Source organism: Euleptes europaea, chromosome 16 (assembly GCF_029931775.1).
Source record: "Euleptes europaea isolate rEulEur1 chromosome 16, rEulEur1.hap1, whole genome shotgun sequence".
Classification (NCBI taxonomy): domain Eukaryota; kingdom Metazoa; phylum Chordata; class Lepidosauria; order Squamata; family Sphaerodactylidae; genus Euleptes; species Euleptes europaea.
Genome location: NC_079327.1, coordinates 33,739,409 through 33,754,909, shown reverse-complemented (window position 1 = coordinate 33,754,909; position 15,501 = coordinate 33,739,409). Strand labels below are relative to the sequence as shown.

The window sequence follows — 15,501 nt, the reverse complement described above, 5'->3', positions numbered from 1 at the left end:
GCCTTGTGCAAATTAAGTGATGATAACCCCATACCTTACTCAAAATGATATCTAAGAATACCATGCCATGTTATTTAAAAGTAATACAAATGTGGGTCCCCTAACCAAAATTGTTATATAAGTGCAAACACGAGTTTACATGCTTCTTGAAAATGAGTCTTACAGAAGGTAGAAATCCGGAAAAAAATACCTTCAGACAGTGAACTTCAACTGGAATTTTCTTTGCTATTATGTGCATTCAAGTAGGGAACCTTCAACAACAAATGGAGAGCATCTCATTTTCACTTCTGTCACTATTTCCTTTCCCTTCCCTGAAAGCCCCCATAGCCTCTTCCCTTTTCCAGCTTCCTTCTGTCCATCCCATAACCCAGCCAACTTACCTTCATTTGCTCTTTTGTCTTCAGCTTTCCATCCTCCTGGCAACCTCTAGCTGGGAAAACTAAGGCTCTGTTGCTTGGTACTGGCCACCAGTCCTATTTTTATAGTGAGGAACCGACAAGAACTTACAGCTGGCACCTCACTCTTCCCTGGATCCCACTTCCACACTATTTATTCTTTCGCCCCTACTGACAACCCTCTTTCCCTGCTTCCTTCTCTCCTTCCCACCCACCAAGCAACCTAGCTTTTATCTTCCCCTCATCTACAGCTCTATTCATTATTTACTTCATTTATACCCTGTTTTTCCCCACAATGAGGATCCAAAGCAGTTTATATCATTCTCCTCCATTTTATCCTCACAACAACCTGATAAAATACATTAGGCTGAGAATGTGTAACTGGTCCAAAGCCACTTAGTGAGCTTACACACCAGGGCATCCCACACCAATTTTTTTCTTTTTTAGATTTTCAGATTTCTCAGCAAACATGGAGATTTTTCAGGTTTGTAGAAAGCTTTGTCTTGCCTGTTAATGGCTCCAGTCTAGGAATTTAAGTATCCACAGATTTGGCCATGTTGAGAATTAGATACGGTATATTGATTTCTGATTCTTAACATGTAGCAGATACTTGACCTAAAGAGAAGTGAAGCCTTCTGAGAATCTTAAGATCCAGTTTTTTTCCCATATATAATTGTGGTGTGGTGTGAGATAGTTTGACTATCTGGGAGACCCAGGTGTGAATCCAGTCTTCAGTAGAAGCTTGCTGAGTGATCTTGAACCAATGATACACTCTCAGTCTAAGCTTCCTCACAGGTTGGTGGTTGTGAAGCTAAACTAGAGGAGGAGAGATCAGTGTTGTAAGCCGTTTTGGTCCCCATTGGGGAGAAAAGCAGGAATAAAACTTCAGCTAAGGGTTTCAGTACTCATCTTGTAAAACTGAGTTTTAAAAAAGGTTTGAGGACATGTACTACTAGCACCAAAAACCAGATTTAAAATGTTTAGATGAATCCTCTTGACTGTTGGATCTAAAATGCTTTTTTCCCTTTCCACAGATTTTGACCATTCCTGTGAAGGCTGTAATTGCTGTGGGCTCACTTACATGTTCCCCAAAACATATCCTCCTTCCACCTTCTTTTCCCGTAAGATAATGTATTTGGAAGAATTTCTAACAGCTCCTTTTTGCTTATTCCTTGCCATTTTCTTGAACTATTTTTGGATAGTCTATATGGATAGGCCAGGATAGCCTGATCTCGTCAGATCTCAGAAGCTAAGCAGGGTCAGACCTAGCAAGTATTTGGATGGGAGACCTCCTAGATAGATTGATGGATCAATAGATGGATTGATGGGGCCGTCAAGTCATAGCTGACATATATGGGTACAGAGAGTAAACTCAGTTAAACTGTTCACCCATCCTGCAGTAGTTCTTATTGGCTGCCCAGCAGTAGCATGAAGTACCTTTTGTCATGGAGCTACTGGGTAGTCCCTAAATTTAGTTTCTCATTGATGCTTACCTGGAGAGTGATTGTATCAGTCTTAGAACTAGTAAGTGCTAGCTCTGCCAAGTTCTTCAAATCTCTCATGACTTCATGAGCAACTGCTGCTGAAATATGAGACATTTTCCCCCTAGGGATGCTAGTTGCTGTATTGATACCTGCAGTTCTCAGTGGAACAAGTCAGTACAGATATTGAGGACAGTTGCTTAGTGCTACTTTTGAGCCACTTATTCGAGAAGCTGAAAGCAACTAAATTAATTCCATGTATTTTTTTCATCAATTGCTATGTCAGAAGAATATTTAACCTTAAATAATGAAAACCTGTGCCAGTCATTTTTGGACCTCATCAGTAGGAGCCACAGCCCGATGGTGGAGCATGTGCTAAGCCACAAGAGCACTAGTTTCTCGAGTGCTGTGTTAGGCTGATAACGCATGGCCTTGTCCGGGGAAACTCTCAGGTTTGCAGCAAATCTACCATGTCAACACGCATGGCCATCTTTTCGACCCGGCCCATCCTGGAGTTTCCCCAAGTTTTTAAGTTGCTTTGTTATTGCAACTTTAGCCCAGGCCCCACTACAAAGGCAAGAGCTTGCCTGAGCATATAGCTTCTGGGTCAACTCCCGTTGGAGGCTAGCCACTGGCAGACTCGGCGGTGGCAGCAGCAGCAGCACCTTTACGGCACCTGGACCCCGCGCCCCAACTGTCCCCTTCCACCTGCTGCCAGCTTCTCCTCACCTCCAGTGGGATGATGTGGTGGAGGGGAGCAGAGCCATGATGCTGTCTCTGCCTGCCCCCCTGCCACCGGATTCCCTGCACCGACGGTGGGACGGCATGGTGGAGGGGCACAGAGCCATGCCGCTGATGCCCACCTCCCCGACACCAGATTCCCCTCACCTCCGGTGGGATGGCATGGTGGAGGAGCATGGAGCCATGCCACCAACGCCAGACCCCGCTCCTCTCTCTCTCCCCGGCAGCGCGCCTTATTGGTCTATGCATTCAATTTTTTGAATGCTTGATCGATAGTGGCGCTACAAAGGAGGGACAAACAATTCTGCAATAGACCCTACGCTATCGGCCTTAGTGAAGAACTACATGTTATGTGTAGTTCCATTATTCACACAGAGCATAAAAAGGGTTTCTTAATGTTCCCAGCTATTATCTATATTAAACATCCAGTTTTTTCCTACATTTTTTGTACAAAAAGTATAGAACATTTGCATGGGTAGAATATGTTGAATAACGTATTCCAGACATGCCTGTGTTGGAAAGACCTGAATGAAGAAGATTGCAGGGAAATATTGTTTTCTAGATGTCCCTGTACACAAGTTCCCATACACAAAGCAACTTAATAGCTGTTGTGCCAGAACACTGGATGTAACGATGTATATGGAAAGCAGTGCAACACTTATCTCTTTTTTTCCCTAAGGGCAAGAGTGTTCATCAGAGTTTAAGTATCATGAGCTCTTTCTCGCAGAAGGTAAAAATACAGCAGATCCGGTCACTCTCTGAAGATGTCCGGTTTTATTACAAGAGATTAAGAAATAATAAGGAAGATCTGGAGCCAGGAAAAAAATCCAAGGTTTGAGTTTAGTGTATTTTACCCGTGATTAAGCAGCTCTTCTTAAGCATATAAATCTTTCACTTTTTTTGCAGTCCTAAGCAAGTTTTGTTTAGTTCAAGTTGTGTCGTGCTATTTTTCAGATAGCGAATGTGTATTTTGACCCCGGTTTACAGTGTGGAAATCACTGCTATGTTGGATTACCTTTTCTGAGTAAATGTAAGTGATTTTAATTTCTAACTGTTAACATTTTTTGGCATTCTGAGTATTGAAAATACTTGGATGAAATGATTGTCTCTTTTGTAGCTGAATCAAAATTGCAACATAGTATGTCTATGCAAGAAGATGCATGGGATTCAGATTGGGATTTGCATGAGAGTTTATTCAAAGAATGGATTGGAGTAAGAGATCACTCAGGCCATCAGTGAGTACATTTTCAATTTTAATTGTTTTTCGTTGGCACTGTTTTTTTAAAGAAAACTCAACTGCTTGTTAAAATAATAAATGTGTAACACTTGGTAACAAGTGGTGAGCAAGCACAGAAAGAGAAACTGTTCTCTGAGTAGGCAGTGGAGCAATTCATAAGCTCCCCAAATGAGGTTAGTAACGAAGGAGCTTGGGCTGTAACGTTGACACTGAAGGACATATCTTAATTTACTGCAAATTGTCCTCATGGCTGAGGGGGAACATTTGTATTCTTTAAAATTATTCAGCAGCCTGATTGGGTCAGTTTGGCCTAAGCCCATCAGGGCTTGGGAGCTAAGCAGGATCTGCCACAGTCAGTACTTAGGTGGGAGACTATCAAGGAGACTAGGGTTACTCCGCGGAGGAAGGCAATGTCAAATCCCCTCTGCTCATCTGATGCCCGGAACAACCCGTGGAAGGGGGCATCATGAGTTGGTTGTGGCCCATGGACACTTTTGTTGTCAAATTGTTCAAGGTACCACCAAAGTATGTTTTAATAAACTAGATTTTGGTGCACTGAGGAGGTCCTATAAATGCTTCCATATATTAATGTTGGAATTATGATTAATTGAATTCTGGTTCAAATCACTTTTTGAAGATTGTTTAGGGCTTGGATACTATATTGTAGAAGCATCTAGAGCATTGGTTCAGTATGACAGGAAAGGCAATTGGTGTTGACTCCGCCCACACATGTGCATTGTTTCTACAAACTGACTACATGAATAACAGCTTTAACTTGGCCTGATGACCTCTGTGTTTGAATTCCAAGGAAGACTCTGAACTAGGTCTGGAGTCTGAACAATGTACTTAAACTTTATTTATTTACTTCATTTATAGTATGACTTTCTCACTGAGGCTCAAGGCAGATTACAAAATATAAAGATCAATTCAAACCAACAGCAAAGACCTCCAATAAACAATGCACTAGGACCCATAGAATTGGAAAACAATACAGACAAAAACTAAGGCAATAAAAACTGTCTAAGGCATCATTTAAAACATTAAATTTCCTTGAAAACATGAACTGGTACAGCATCCCTCAGATTACTTTAGAAAGTGATTTAAGCAAGTGTAAGTTTAGCAATTTTCATACTCTGTATGTAGAGCTCTTGTAGTATTTTAACAAAACCCATTTGTTTTATGTTTTGGTGTCAGTGTTGTGTCTCTTCCATCTGTCAGTCTTCACAGATCAATCAAATACAGAATATGGAGACAAAAGATTTTTTAAAAAATGAGTATTACATTGAGTGGCAAAGTTGACTGTCTATGATTTCTATATGCATTAAATCTTCTTTTTTTCCAGCATGGTGTAGTGGTTGTGGTGTGGAGTGGCGGACTCTAATCCGGAGAACCGGGTTTGATTTCCCCACTCCTACACATGAAGCCAGCTGGGTGACCTTGGGCCAGTCACAGCTCTCTTAGAGCTCTCGCAGCCTCACCTTCCTCACTGGGTGTCTGTTGTGGGGAGGTGAAGGGAAGGTGATTGTAAGCCGGTTTGATTCTTCCTTAAGTGGTAGAGAAAGTATAAAACATATAAAAACCAACTCTTCTGCTTTTTTCCGAGTTTCTTGATGCTAAATTATGTTGTTCATCTAGACTGAGTGCTGTGTTTGAAGTAGACACAGATCTTCAGAAGGCCGTGACATCCAAAATCACAGCAGAACTGTTCTGGCCCTCTTTACTTGGCTCAACACGCTATTTGGATTTCTCCCTTACCAACACAAACACTTCATCTGTAAGTCCTGCTCGTGTTAATGCAGCACTAATAAAAGTTAAGATTAGAAAAAGTTTCCTTCATTGGAGTATGAAATCTGAATTGAATTTTGTTCCATTAGGAGGAAGAAATTGTTCTAGAAAATCCATCAGATGTTCCTGTTTTCGTTCAGTTTCTTCCCATAGCATTGTATTCCAATCCATCAGTCTTCGTTGATAAGCTACTAGATCGGTAAGTGGGAGTCAGAGTACAATGTCTTCCATGGATTGGCTATCCAATCCATGCTGCTTTTAAAGTCCATAAGAGCAGCATAATCAGCTGCACTGAAGAGATCAGACCTTGTTTGGATGCCAAAGAGGCTGTGTCTGTGGAGGAACAGTGTATTGAGGGCAGAGGCCCTAAAGTTAATTTGAGGGGTCTGCTTCAGTCATGTACAAAAGTGTATGGGGGGGGGAGAGATGTAAAGAGAAAAGTGATGCCATGCCCCAGTGGCACTGAATCGCTTACCACTGTCCACAGTTATTCTCTCAAGACACTTCTTCCCCAGCTGGGGTCACCTCTGATACTGGAGCCTGATGGCGAGAAAAGCATCTCAGAGAAAGGGGTTTCACAGGAGGAGGGGTTACTTCGTGTCCCCATTGTTTTTAAACCATCTCCGCCACCTCTGCAGCTGAAGGACAAGTCTGTCACTGCTCCATCTAGTTTCAGCTTTAAGTTTAAAGGTTTTACGTTTGGAGTGTCTGGCTGAAAGACAACCTTTGCAAGCATCCATTTATTATACTACTTGTCTTTACATTACAAGTTATTACAATTAGGTTTCGTATAGCTGTATTCGGTGCTGTTAAAAAGCCTGCCATTTTTAACCCAGCAAGGTAATTCCACAGAACGTTAATTTAAATATTGATGCATGACATTTCCAAAGTTCATAACTATGCCTTACTACTGTATGTCATTATGTTTAGGTTCAATTTGAGTAAGCCAACTAATTTCAATCTGAAGACACTAGAATTTCAAGTCTTTAGAAACTGTGTAAGTAACTTTTTATCAACCACTTGTCTTTTTATCTGAATCTTAATGTGGAGCTGACATGGTATAGTAGTTGAAACCATTGAGTTGTGTCCATAAACTATTTGGATAGCCTGAGGCAAGTCACAGTGTCTCAGCCTCTCCCCCTCCCCTATCTGTAGTATGGAGATACTTCTGGCATACCATGCAGGACTGTGGTAAGGTATTAATAATCTTGCAATATACAAAGTAGCCTGGGCGCAGGAAAATGTGCATGTGCTGAGGCAGCCAAGTACAACTACCTCTGCTGGCTCCCAGAGAAGTACTATAATATGTATCTATAGTCACACTCCTTATTGAGACTTTTTTTAAGGAGCACACTATGTACCCAAAAATATAGTATGCAAAGAATCCATAGATTCCTAACATTAATGGCTAATGCCTCCAGTGGTCATTTAAGAATAAAGTCAATGGAATTTTGGTTTCCTCTTCATTTAATTTTACTCAGGGGTTCTGTGACTCTTCCCTACTAAGCCTACATTCTCAAGGGGCATCTTTTTTCCATACCTCCCTCATTAGTAGTCATGCCGTACACACACTGGCAGGGTCCGGGTACAATTCCAAACCAGGTCTGGCACCACATGAACAAGCCCTGCAATTGTGTTCTCCTTCCCCTCACTTCTGGATCTCCTTGAAAGGAACTTTGGTTTCAGAGTGGGAGAATTCTCCTTAATGCCTCTCCCATTCTTTCCTTTCATGTCTCTGTCTCCATCTCCCTATCTAAATCTGATTGTAAGCTCCTTGGGACAGAGTTCTGTCTTGTTCATTATTCTGTAAAAGTGCTGGCCACTTACAACATTGAGACAGTATGAATGAATTAAAAACAACATAAAAGCAGATAAGAAATTAAAATATTAACATTAAAATGTTAGTCTATTAAAATATGTGGCCAGCGCCTTACCACCAATAAAACAACCCAGACATATGGATTACAGTTCAAAGATCAACCTAAATAATTCAGCCTTGCATGACGTACAGTAACTAAATAAGTCCGGCGGGGCACAGGTGTCATGAGAGAGTTCATTCCACAGGGCAGGGGCCACAACTGAGAAAGCCCTTCACCTGGTGACAGCTAACCAAGCCATCCTGGGGCCAGGCACCTGCAGGAGGCCCCTAGAGGATGACCAAAGGGAGCATGGGGATTCACTGTTTTGTTTCAGTCCATTCAGAGAAAGAATAAATCCTTTAAATATGTAGCATTTAAGCTATCCATAAATGTAGGGATGGAGGAATTTATGTGAACTTACTCACATTTAAATTTTGTGTTCCTTGGTTAAGGGCCAGACTTTGCAGAGCTCCACAGGATTTACAGAGGGATTGTCACGGCAGCTGGTTTTAAATGTAATTTTAAAGCCTGGTGAGAGGAAATCTGTCAGAGTAAAATTTACTCCAGTTCTTAATAAAACCGTATCCTCGCTAATAGTTGTCAGGTACAGTATGCCTCCGGATTTGTTTGAATTGCACTTTAATTGTGACTTGAGGAGATCAGTCATGACTTTCATTCTAAATAAGCATTTCAACTGACTTCTTTTCAAAATGAATGCTTAAATATTAACACAGAGTGAGGCATGACACAATTTCTGATTGGGGTGGGGGGTTAGAAAGATGAGCATAGTAAGTATTTCTTTGTGTGTGTTTTTTCCATACAGAAATAATTTGACTGTAATTGATGCTATAATGGTTAAAGGACAAGGAACCATCGAAAGCTTGAAAGTTGCAGGGAAGCCACCTGGCCCCGGGAGCTCATTACGGTTCAAAATCACTGAAGCCTCACTGAGAGATTGTACTGAAAGTGAGTGTGAAAAGAGTGGGTGCGGAGGGTGCCTTCACTCACTACATTAAGAAGGCATGTGAGAGTTTCATTCCAGAGAGCCTTTGGTGGAGGGTGAGGCAGATTGGGCTGCATGGTCGTAGGTTTCTTTTTAAAAATTCAGTGTGTTTTTAATCTGCATATTAAAAAAATTCTCTGTGTTTAATCTGTGTTTTAATCTTGTTAATTGGACCATTATATTTTTTCTTTGCCACCTGCTATTGCATTGATAGCTGCCTTGAATCTGAGGCAATAAGGCGGAATATAAACTAAATAAATTACTTTAGCTCCAACAGGATCAATTACGTATGAATTATCATATGGGCCTGGGGAGGGAGCAAATGAGAGGGAGTGGCTTTATAAAGAACTATTGGAGTTGCACTGATACTTGTCTTTATTCAACAAACATCTTATATTATCGGGATCTAACCTTAACTCTTTTGTTTCAGAAACTACACTAAAGGAACCAAATTTTACGCTGAAAAGAACATTCAGAGTGGAGAACACAGGGCAGCTTCAAGTTAACATAAAGTCCATGGCAATCAGTGGATATTTATGTGAAGGATATGGATTTAAAGTAGTTAACTGTCAAGAATTTGCACTAAACGCCAATGCCTCTAAAGACATTGTCATATTGTGAGTTTGCCTATGTTGGAGATGGACATCGTTTTAACAATGCGGGAGACAGGGATAGACTTCCTATCTTAGGTATTATAGTAAACATTTATTTAGGCAATTCGTGTGTTACCTCTCCAGAAACCTGCACAGGGTGGCTTAATTATTAGAAAATTCCTTTCATCTTAAAAAAAAAGAAATTTGCAAAATTATTCTCTACTTCAGAGTTAGTACAGTTTATGTAAATAGCAACTATTACTGTAACCCAGTGAGGAACCAAAGTATGAAGTAAGTTGAACACGTGAAAGCTGCCTTATACTGAATCAGACCCTTGGTCCATCAAAGTCAGTATTGTCTACTCAGACCGGCAGCGGCTCTCCAGGGTCTCAGACAGTTCAGTTACTTAAGGTCACTTGACCAGCAGATAAAGCCATGTTTGTGTTTGTCACTTAAGGCTCAGCTAGGTGACATGCTGTGAGTTCCATGATTGAAGGGTTTTTTGGTGTGTTTTGGAAATACAGTTATTAGGTGCCTGAGGGCCTGATTCTGATCAGATCCACACGGTGCAGGGATGGGGGTCTTAAGCCTTCTCATGCCATTTTCCCTGGGCAGCCGCTGGTTTCAGGTCATGAAAAGGCCCATGGGTGAAGGATTGAAACTCACTTCCATGTATGTGTACAGTGGTCCTAATCACAATGTGGCCTCCACACACATAACTGCATTTTTTTAAAAAGTATGCAGTTCTGATCACAAAACTCCAAGCACCTAGTCTACTGCTTTATTAGGTACTCTTCAGCCTACCCTAGCCATAAACATTTTTTGAAGGCAGCTATGAGTAGGGTTGCCCTGACCTGAATAAAAAAAACAAATAATTGCCAGGCTAGCCTGATCTCGTCAGATCTCAGAAGCTAAGCAGGGTCAGCCCTGGTTAGTATTTGGATGGGAGACCACCAAGGAATACCAGGGTTGCTGTGCAGAGGAAGGCACTGGCAAACCACCTCTGTTAGTTAGTCTCTTGCCATAAAACCTCCCCCAAAAGGGGTCGCCATAAGTCGGCTGCGACTTGACGGCACTTTACACACACACGTAAATGAGGATTTTATCTTATGAAATTTTTCGGTCACTGTTCACCTTGATTCTTTTAAAACTAATTATCGCTGCTACATTTTTCTACACTCTAGGTTCTCTCTACTGCTATTTAAGTAATCTTAATGGCGATAACTGCCTAGTTACACATTGTTTTGAGTCTGTTTTTACTGAATTTGTCCAAGCTTTAGAACAGGCTTGAATTTATGTTTTCTATTGACTTGAAAAGAAACCATTTTATTTTCACCTATGAGGAATCAGGTCATGAAGTGCTGCGACAATGGGATTGCCTACAAATGCATGTACATCAACACTTGGAAGACTCAGACAAGAGTACTGATAACTAACATTGTTTAATATTGATTTGACATCAGGTGATATGAAAATTCCATCTATAGTGATCAATTTATGACATTTATTCAGACATGCAGGACACGTCGGATGCTACAAACAGATAATCACACTGTATGAATCCATCAACAGTTACCAAGGTGGCACCCTCTAATGTACCTAGTTACTAAACACCTAGTTACTAAAACAAAAGCAGCAAAAGTTTAATGTTGAGCCTCATCAGATTTGACAAATATTTATCCAAACGTTGCAAATAAATACTTAACCCTGCAAAGATTTTATATGTTTGGTCTAAGGAGCGTAAAATTGAATAAACTACTTAACCCTACTCATGTGTGTGTGTAAAGTGCCGTCAAGTCGCAGCCTACTTATGGCGACCCCTTTTGGGGGGTTTTCATGGCAAGAGACTAACAGAGGTGGTTTGCCAGTGCCTTCCTCTGCACAGCAACCCTGGTCTTCCTTGGTGGTCTCCCATCCAAATACTAACCAGGGCTGACCCTGCTTAGCTTCTGAGATCTGACGAGATCAGGCTAGCCTGGCAATTATTTGTTTTTTTTATTTAGATATGGGGGATAAGGTGGGAGGTGATAATGAACCCCCAGGATTACCATTGCCTAAACCGAACATGCGAGTGTGTGGTATTCTAATTAATGAATGTAACTATTCTCCTTCACTTTACAGGTTTACACCTGATTTCACTACTTCCAGAGTCATTCGTGAACTGACATTAACGACATCAGGAGGCTCTGAATTTGCATTCATATTAAATGCATCCCTCCCCTATCATATGTTAGCAACTTGTGCAGAAGCTCTGCCCAGGCCCAACTGGGAGCTGGCACTGTACATAATTGTCTCAGGAATAATGAGGTACTTCTGTCTTGTATCTTCATGAGGCAATGCTACTAGGCCATGAACAAAATAACAGGGAAATATGTCATTTTCTGTTAGACATAGAATTTCATAATTTCTGCTTGAGCATGCTAGTGTTACTTTTGGTGTGACACTTAATAACTGTGATGCCCAGAAGCTCCTGTTCTCAGGATTCTCTTATTTCAGTGCTGAACCAGGCAGTCTTCATGCTAGGCCAATACTGCCTTGAAAACTGCAAGAGTGTATAAAGGCTGTTTTTCAAAACCAGTTTGTCCTGGATTCAGTTGTTTCCATGACCACTATGTGCTGGGAGTCTACTTATACCTCAGAAGGGCAATGGAAACCAATAGTTAACAGGAGACAGTAGGGCTAAAAGTTATAAATGCTTGCCAGAATGAATGATTTGAACACATGAAGCTGCCTTCTACTGAATCAGACCCTTGGTCCATCAAAGTCAGTGTTGTCTACTCAGACCAGCAGGGGCTCTCCAGGGTCTCAGGCTGAGGTCTTTCACATCACCTACTTGCCTGGTCCCTTTAACTCACTGGTTCCCAACCGGGGGTCTGTGGACCCCCAAGGGTCCGCGAGAACTAAATTAAGGTCCACGAAACAAAATTATAAACCCACAATAAATTAATATTTTCAATTAAAAGTTCTCTATTATAAAAATATATGTTCAAATATTATTCTAAGTTTAATGTTTAATGAACAGTTATGATTAAAGTTTATTTTCAAATTCTCTGAATTTTTATGTTGAACCTTGGGGTCCCTGCACTGAACAAAAAAGTCCTAGTGGTCCCTGGTCAAAAAAAGGTTGGGAACCACTGCTTTAACTGGAGATGCCGGGGATTGAACCTGGGACCTTCTGCATGCCAAACAGATGCTGTAACACTGAGCCATAGCCCCTCCCCAAATTGGCTCCTGTTGTATAGCCATCAAAACGAGTCTTAGTATTGAAGAGCTGTGAAGCCTCATGTATGCAAGAGTTCTTTTACAGTTAAAGTATTGATAATAAGTATGCCACCCTGAGCTCCTTAGAGGAAGGACAGGATAAAAATATGACAAGATATCGCAGTGTTAACTCCTGCAGCGAAGTCATATGCCAAGCAAGGAGGCAACTAGTAACTGCTTTTAGAGTGAAAAGGCAAGCATTTAGTTACGTTAAGAACTGTCTGCGAATTAATTAGGGAGGAGTTGGGACAAGGTTGTGGAAGATCCAGTTTCTTGCTGCATATCCCATTTCAGCAGACCCAGTTGACTGGGAAATTCCTAGGAGAAGCTGATCCTAAATTAGTGTACTACTTGCTGAGTGATTAAAGCTTTCTCTGCTGGGAGTCCCCTGACTTAGGAATTCAGTTTTCGTGGCAGCTCGCCACTGACCAAGGCCCAACAGCTGACAAGTTACAGAGGCTTGTTTACTGTTGATCTTGTTTACTGTTTTAATCTTGTTTCTGAGCACCAATATTATAGCTTGCTTTTCTGTTTTAATTGCACATCCAGTAATACATGCATACGCACATATTAATAGTATACATGTCAATCGTGCTTAGGATGGGAGGGGGAGTGTTGCTGCTCTTGGTTAGCCAGCAAGTGATGGACTTCCCTTTATTTTCAGCACTAAGATTGCAAAACCACTGATAACCTGTCTTGTCTCTTGCAGTGTGCTCTTCCTTTTAGTCATTGGAACAGCCTATTTAGAAGCTCAAGGAATCTGGGAGCCATTCAGAAGGCGACTGTCCTTTGAGGCATCCAATCCTCCCTTTGATATGGGAAGGCCATTTGATCTCAGGAGAATAGTTGGCATTTCATCTGATGGAAAGTAAGCCCTCGCTTGTGAACGGAGTGTTTGCAAAGTAGTATTTCTCACCAGTGTATGTTGGTTTAATAAAGGAAGCAGCTGATGTGATAGTAATTTGAACAGAGTTGCAAGTGCAGCAAAAAAATGTCCTGTGGGATAAAAGTATAGGGCTGATGCAAAATGGCCTTTCAGGCTGTGTTATCTTGAAAAATAAGACAGATTTAGTTGCTCCCCTGAAAAGCAGAACATAAATATCAAGCAAAAGTCCCTCCCTCCCAAAAGGGTATCCCAGTATAGGTCATACATACTGCCAGATAATGCTGCTTCATGTGGTTGTTTTCATGTACTCTGAAGCTGTTGTGAAAGGAAATACGTAAAGGTAAAACTAGTGAATGGTGTGCAAGCAAGTAAATCTTAGTTTCTGCCAGGAAAAGTTACAGCTTGTGCATAAACTTGCCATCCTTTGGCATAGTTTGCACGTGCTTTTTACTTGAGTATTTATGTTCTCGGGTTTAAAAAGTAATATATGGAACCAGATAAATTTCAGGAAAACTACTACATAATACTAAGTGGGAGAGCTGAGGTTACACAGAAAAATACATTAATGGAGAAAGAGTAATAAAGGGGGAAAGTGGATCCAGGAAGGGTGACCTCATAGAATTAATAGAGTGTATATAACTTCATAAAATATTTTGAAATGGGATTTAATATGGATTTTGTTTGTCTTATCTGTGTAATAATTCTTTGTGGGTCGGTTCTAGTAGATACTTTGGAAAAATAACCTCTTTGTCTCTTGAAGCAAGTATATAGGGTTAATGCAACCCTTATACCTGCTTGTTCAATAGTGTTTCTGAAGTTGTATTGTTTAAATCAGTTCTTAATATTTCTGTATAGTTTTAACGCTTGCCAATGGTGTAGCTCCATCTTGCTAAACATTTGCCCTACAAGTCATCTAAATCTAAACCCATTTGTTTTGCTTCCAGCTTGAATGCACTTGGATCCGATTCTAACCACAGCTCCTCCAGAGGAATCTATGGACCAGGGAGTTCCTCATCACGATCCAATGCAGGAAGCCATAAGCAATACAATTCAACAGCAAGCCTACACAGCAATAGAAATTCAGTGGAGGCTGAGGCTGCGAAGTTTAAAAACAGTCCCAGTGTTGCTGGCAGGACTTCCACACAGACAGGATCTGTACAGTCAGTGAACAGAGCTGGTGCCCTCTTCCTGGACTCCAGTGCTGCAACTCAGAATCATGCAGCAAGCAGGAAATCGAGGGGGGCAAAGCAAAGTCAGCAATCAAACCAGCAGCATGCTCCAGTCTTACTAGAGCAACAGTCATCACCATCACCAACAGTGCCTCAGCAGCAAGGTGAGCAGACTGAAAATCCCCCGTTGCAGCTTCCAAGCCCTTCACATTCAGAGTGTGTCAGCAACACAAGGCACAGCTCAGAGGACTCTGACCTTGCTGGTCTTATAGAAACCATGGACAAAGACTTTGATCACCCAGAATCCCGTTCCCCAGATGTGTTTACAGAGCAGCCCCCATCTCCAGTAGCAAAAAACAAAGGTAATAACCTCCTGCTTTACCTGATGAATTCGGGCTTATGAAGAAATTTAAGGGCGCATATAAAGCTGCAGTTGTTCAGTGAACATCCACTTCCTCTTTCACCTCTCTAATCAAATCTTAGCTTTTGTACAATACTTGTAAAGGTAAAGGTCCCCTGTGCAAGCACCGGGTCATTCTTGACCCATGGGGTGATGTCACATGCCGACATTTTCTAGGCAGACTTTGTTTCCGGGGTGGTTTGCCAGGGCCTTCCCCAGTCATCTTCCCTTTACCCCCAGCAAGCTGGGTACTCATTTGACCGACCTCGGAAGGATGGAAGGCTGAGTCAACCTTGAGTTGGCTACCTGAAACCAACTTCTGTTGGGATCGAACTCAGGTCGTGAGCAAAGCTTTGGACTGCAATACTGCAGCTTACCACTCTGCGCCACGGGGCTCCTTCTTTCTTGTACATTAGATGAAATTCATTGTACAGAATACATAGTTCATAAAGACTTTTCAAATTAACTTACATCTGTTCTTTTGGACTAATAGTCACAGCTGCTTGATAAGGTTGGGAGAATAGTGCCAGCTCAGAGAAAGTGTTAACTAGCTTTCAGTCATGCAAAGTGTAGGTGGTGGGGAGGACGCAGCTTCTGGCCATGCTTTCATTTTCATTGTTGTCTGCCTCAAAAGATTGGTACTGTCTAATCAGGAAAACCCTGTATTTTATGCAGCAATTCTGTTTACTGC

The 15,501-nt window shown here is 41.5% G+C and overlaps 1 protein-coding gene across 2 annotated transcripts in view; it reads left to right on the top strand.

Annotated features, from left to right (window-relative positions):
* TMEM131 (transmembrane protein 131) overlaps window positions 1-15,501 on the top strand; it is a 117,421-nt gene that overhangs the window by 82,006 nt on the left and 19,914 nt on the right. For both annotated transcript variants that reach the window (XM_056861747.1, XM_056861748.1), the window contains 13 exons: window positions 1,430-1,516; window positions 3,297-3,449; window positions 3,572-3,647; window positions 3,735-3,852; window positions 5,490-5,628; window positions 5,729-5,838; window positions 6,570-6,636; window positions 7,951-8,102; window positions 8,322-8,464; window positions 8,932-9,118; window positions 11,216-11,401; window positions 13,065-13,223; window positions 14,186-14,772. In XM_056861747.1, the coding sequence (XP_056717725.1) occupies window positions 1,430-1,516; window positions 3,297-3,449; window positions 3,572-3,647; window positions 3,735-3,852; window positions 5,490-5,628; window positions 5,729-5,838; window positions 6,570-6,636; window positions 7,951-8,102; window positions 8,322-8,464; window positions 8,932-9,118; window positions 11,216-11,401; window positions 13,065-13,223; window positions 14,186-14,772 (2,164 nt within the window). The remainder of the gene's footprint in view (window positions 1-1,429; window positions 1,517-3,296; window positions 3,450-3,571; window positions 3,648-3,734; window positions 3,853-5,489; window positions 5,629-5,728; window positions 5,839-6,569; window positions 6,637-7,950; window positions 8,103-8,321; window positions 8,465-8,931; window positions 9,119-11,215; window positions 11,402-13,064; window positions 13,224-14,185; window positions 14,773-15,501) is intronic.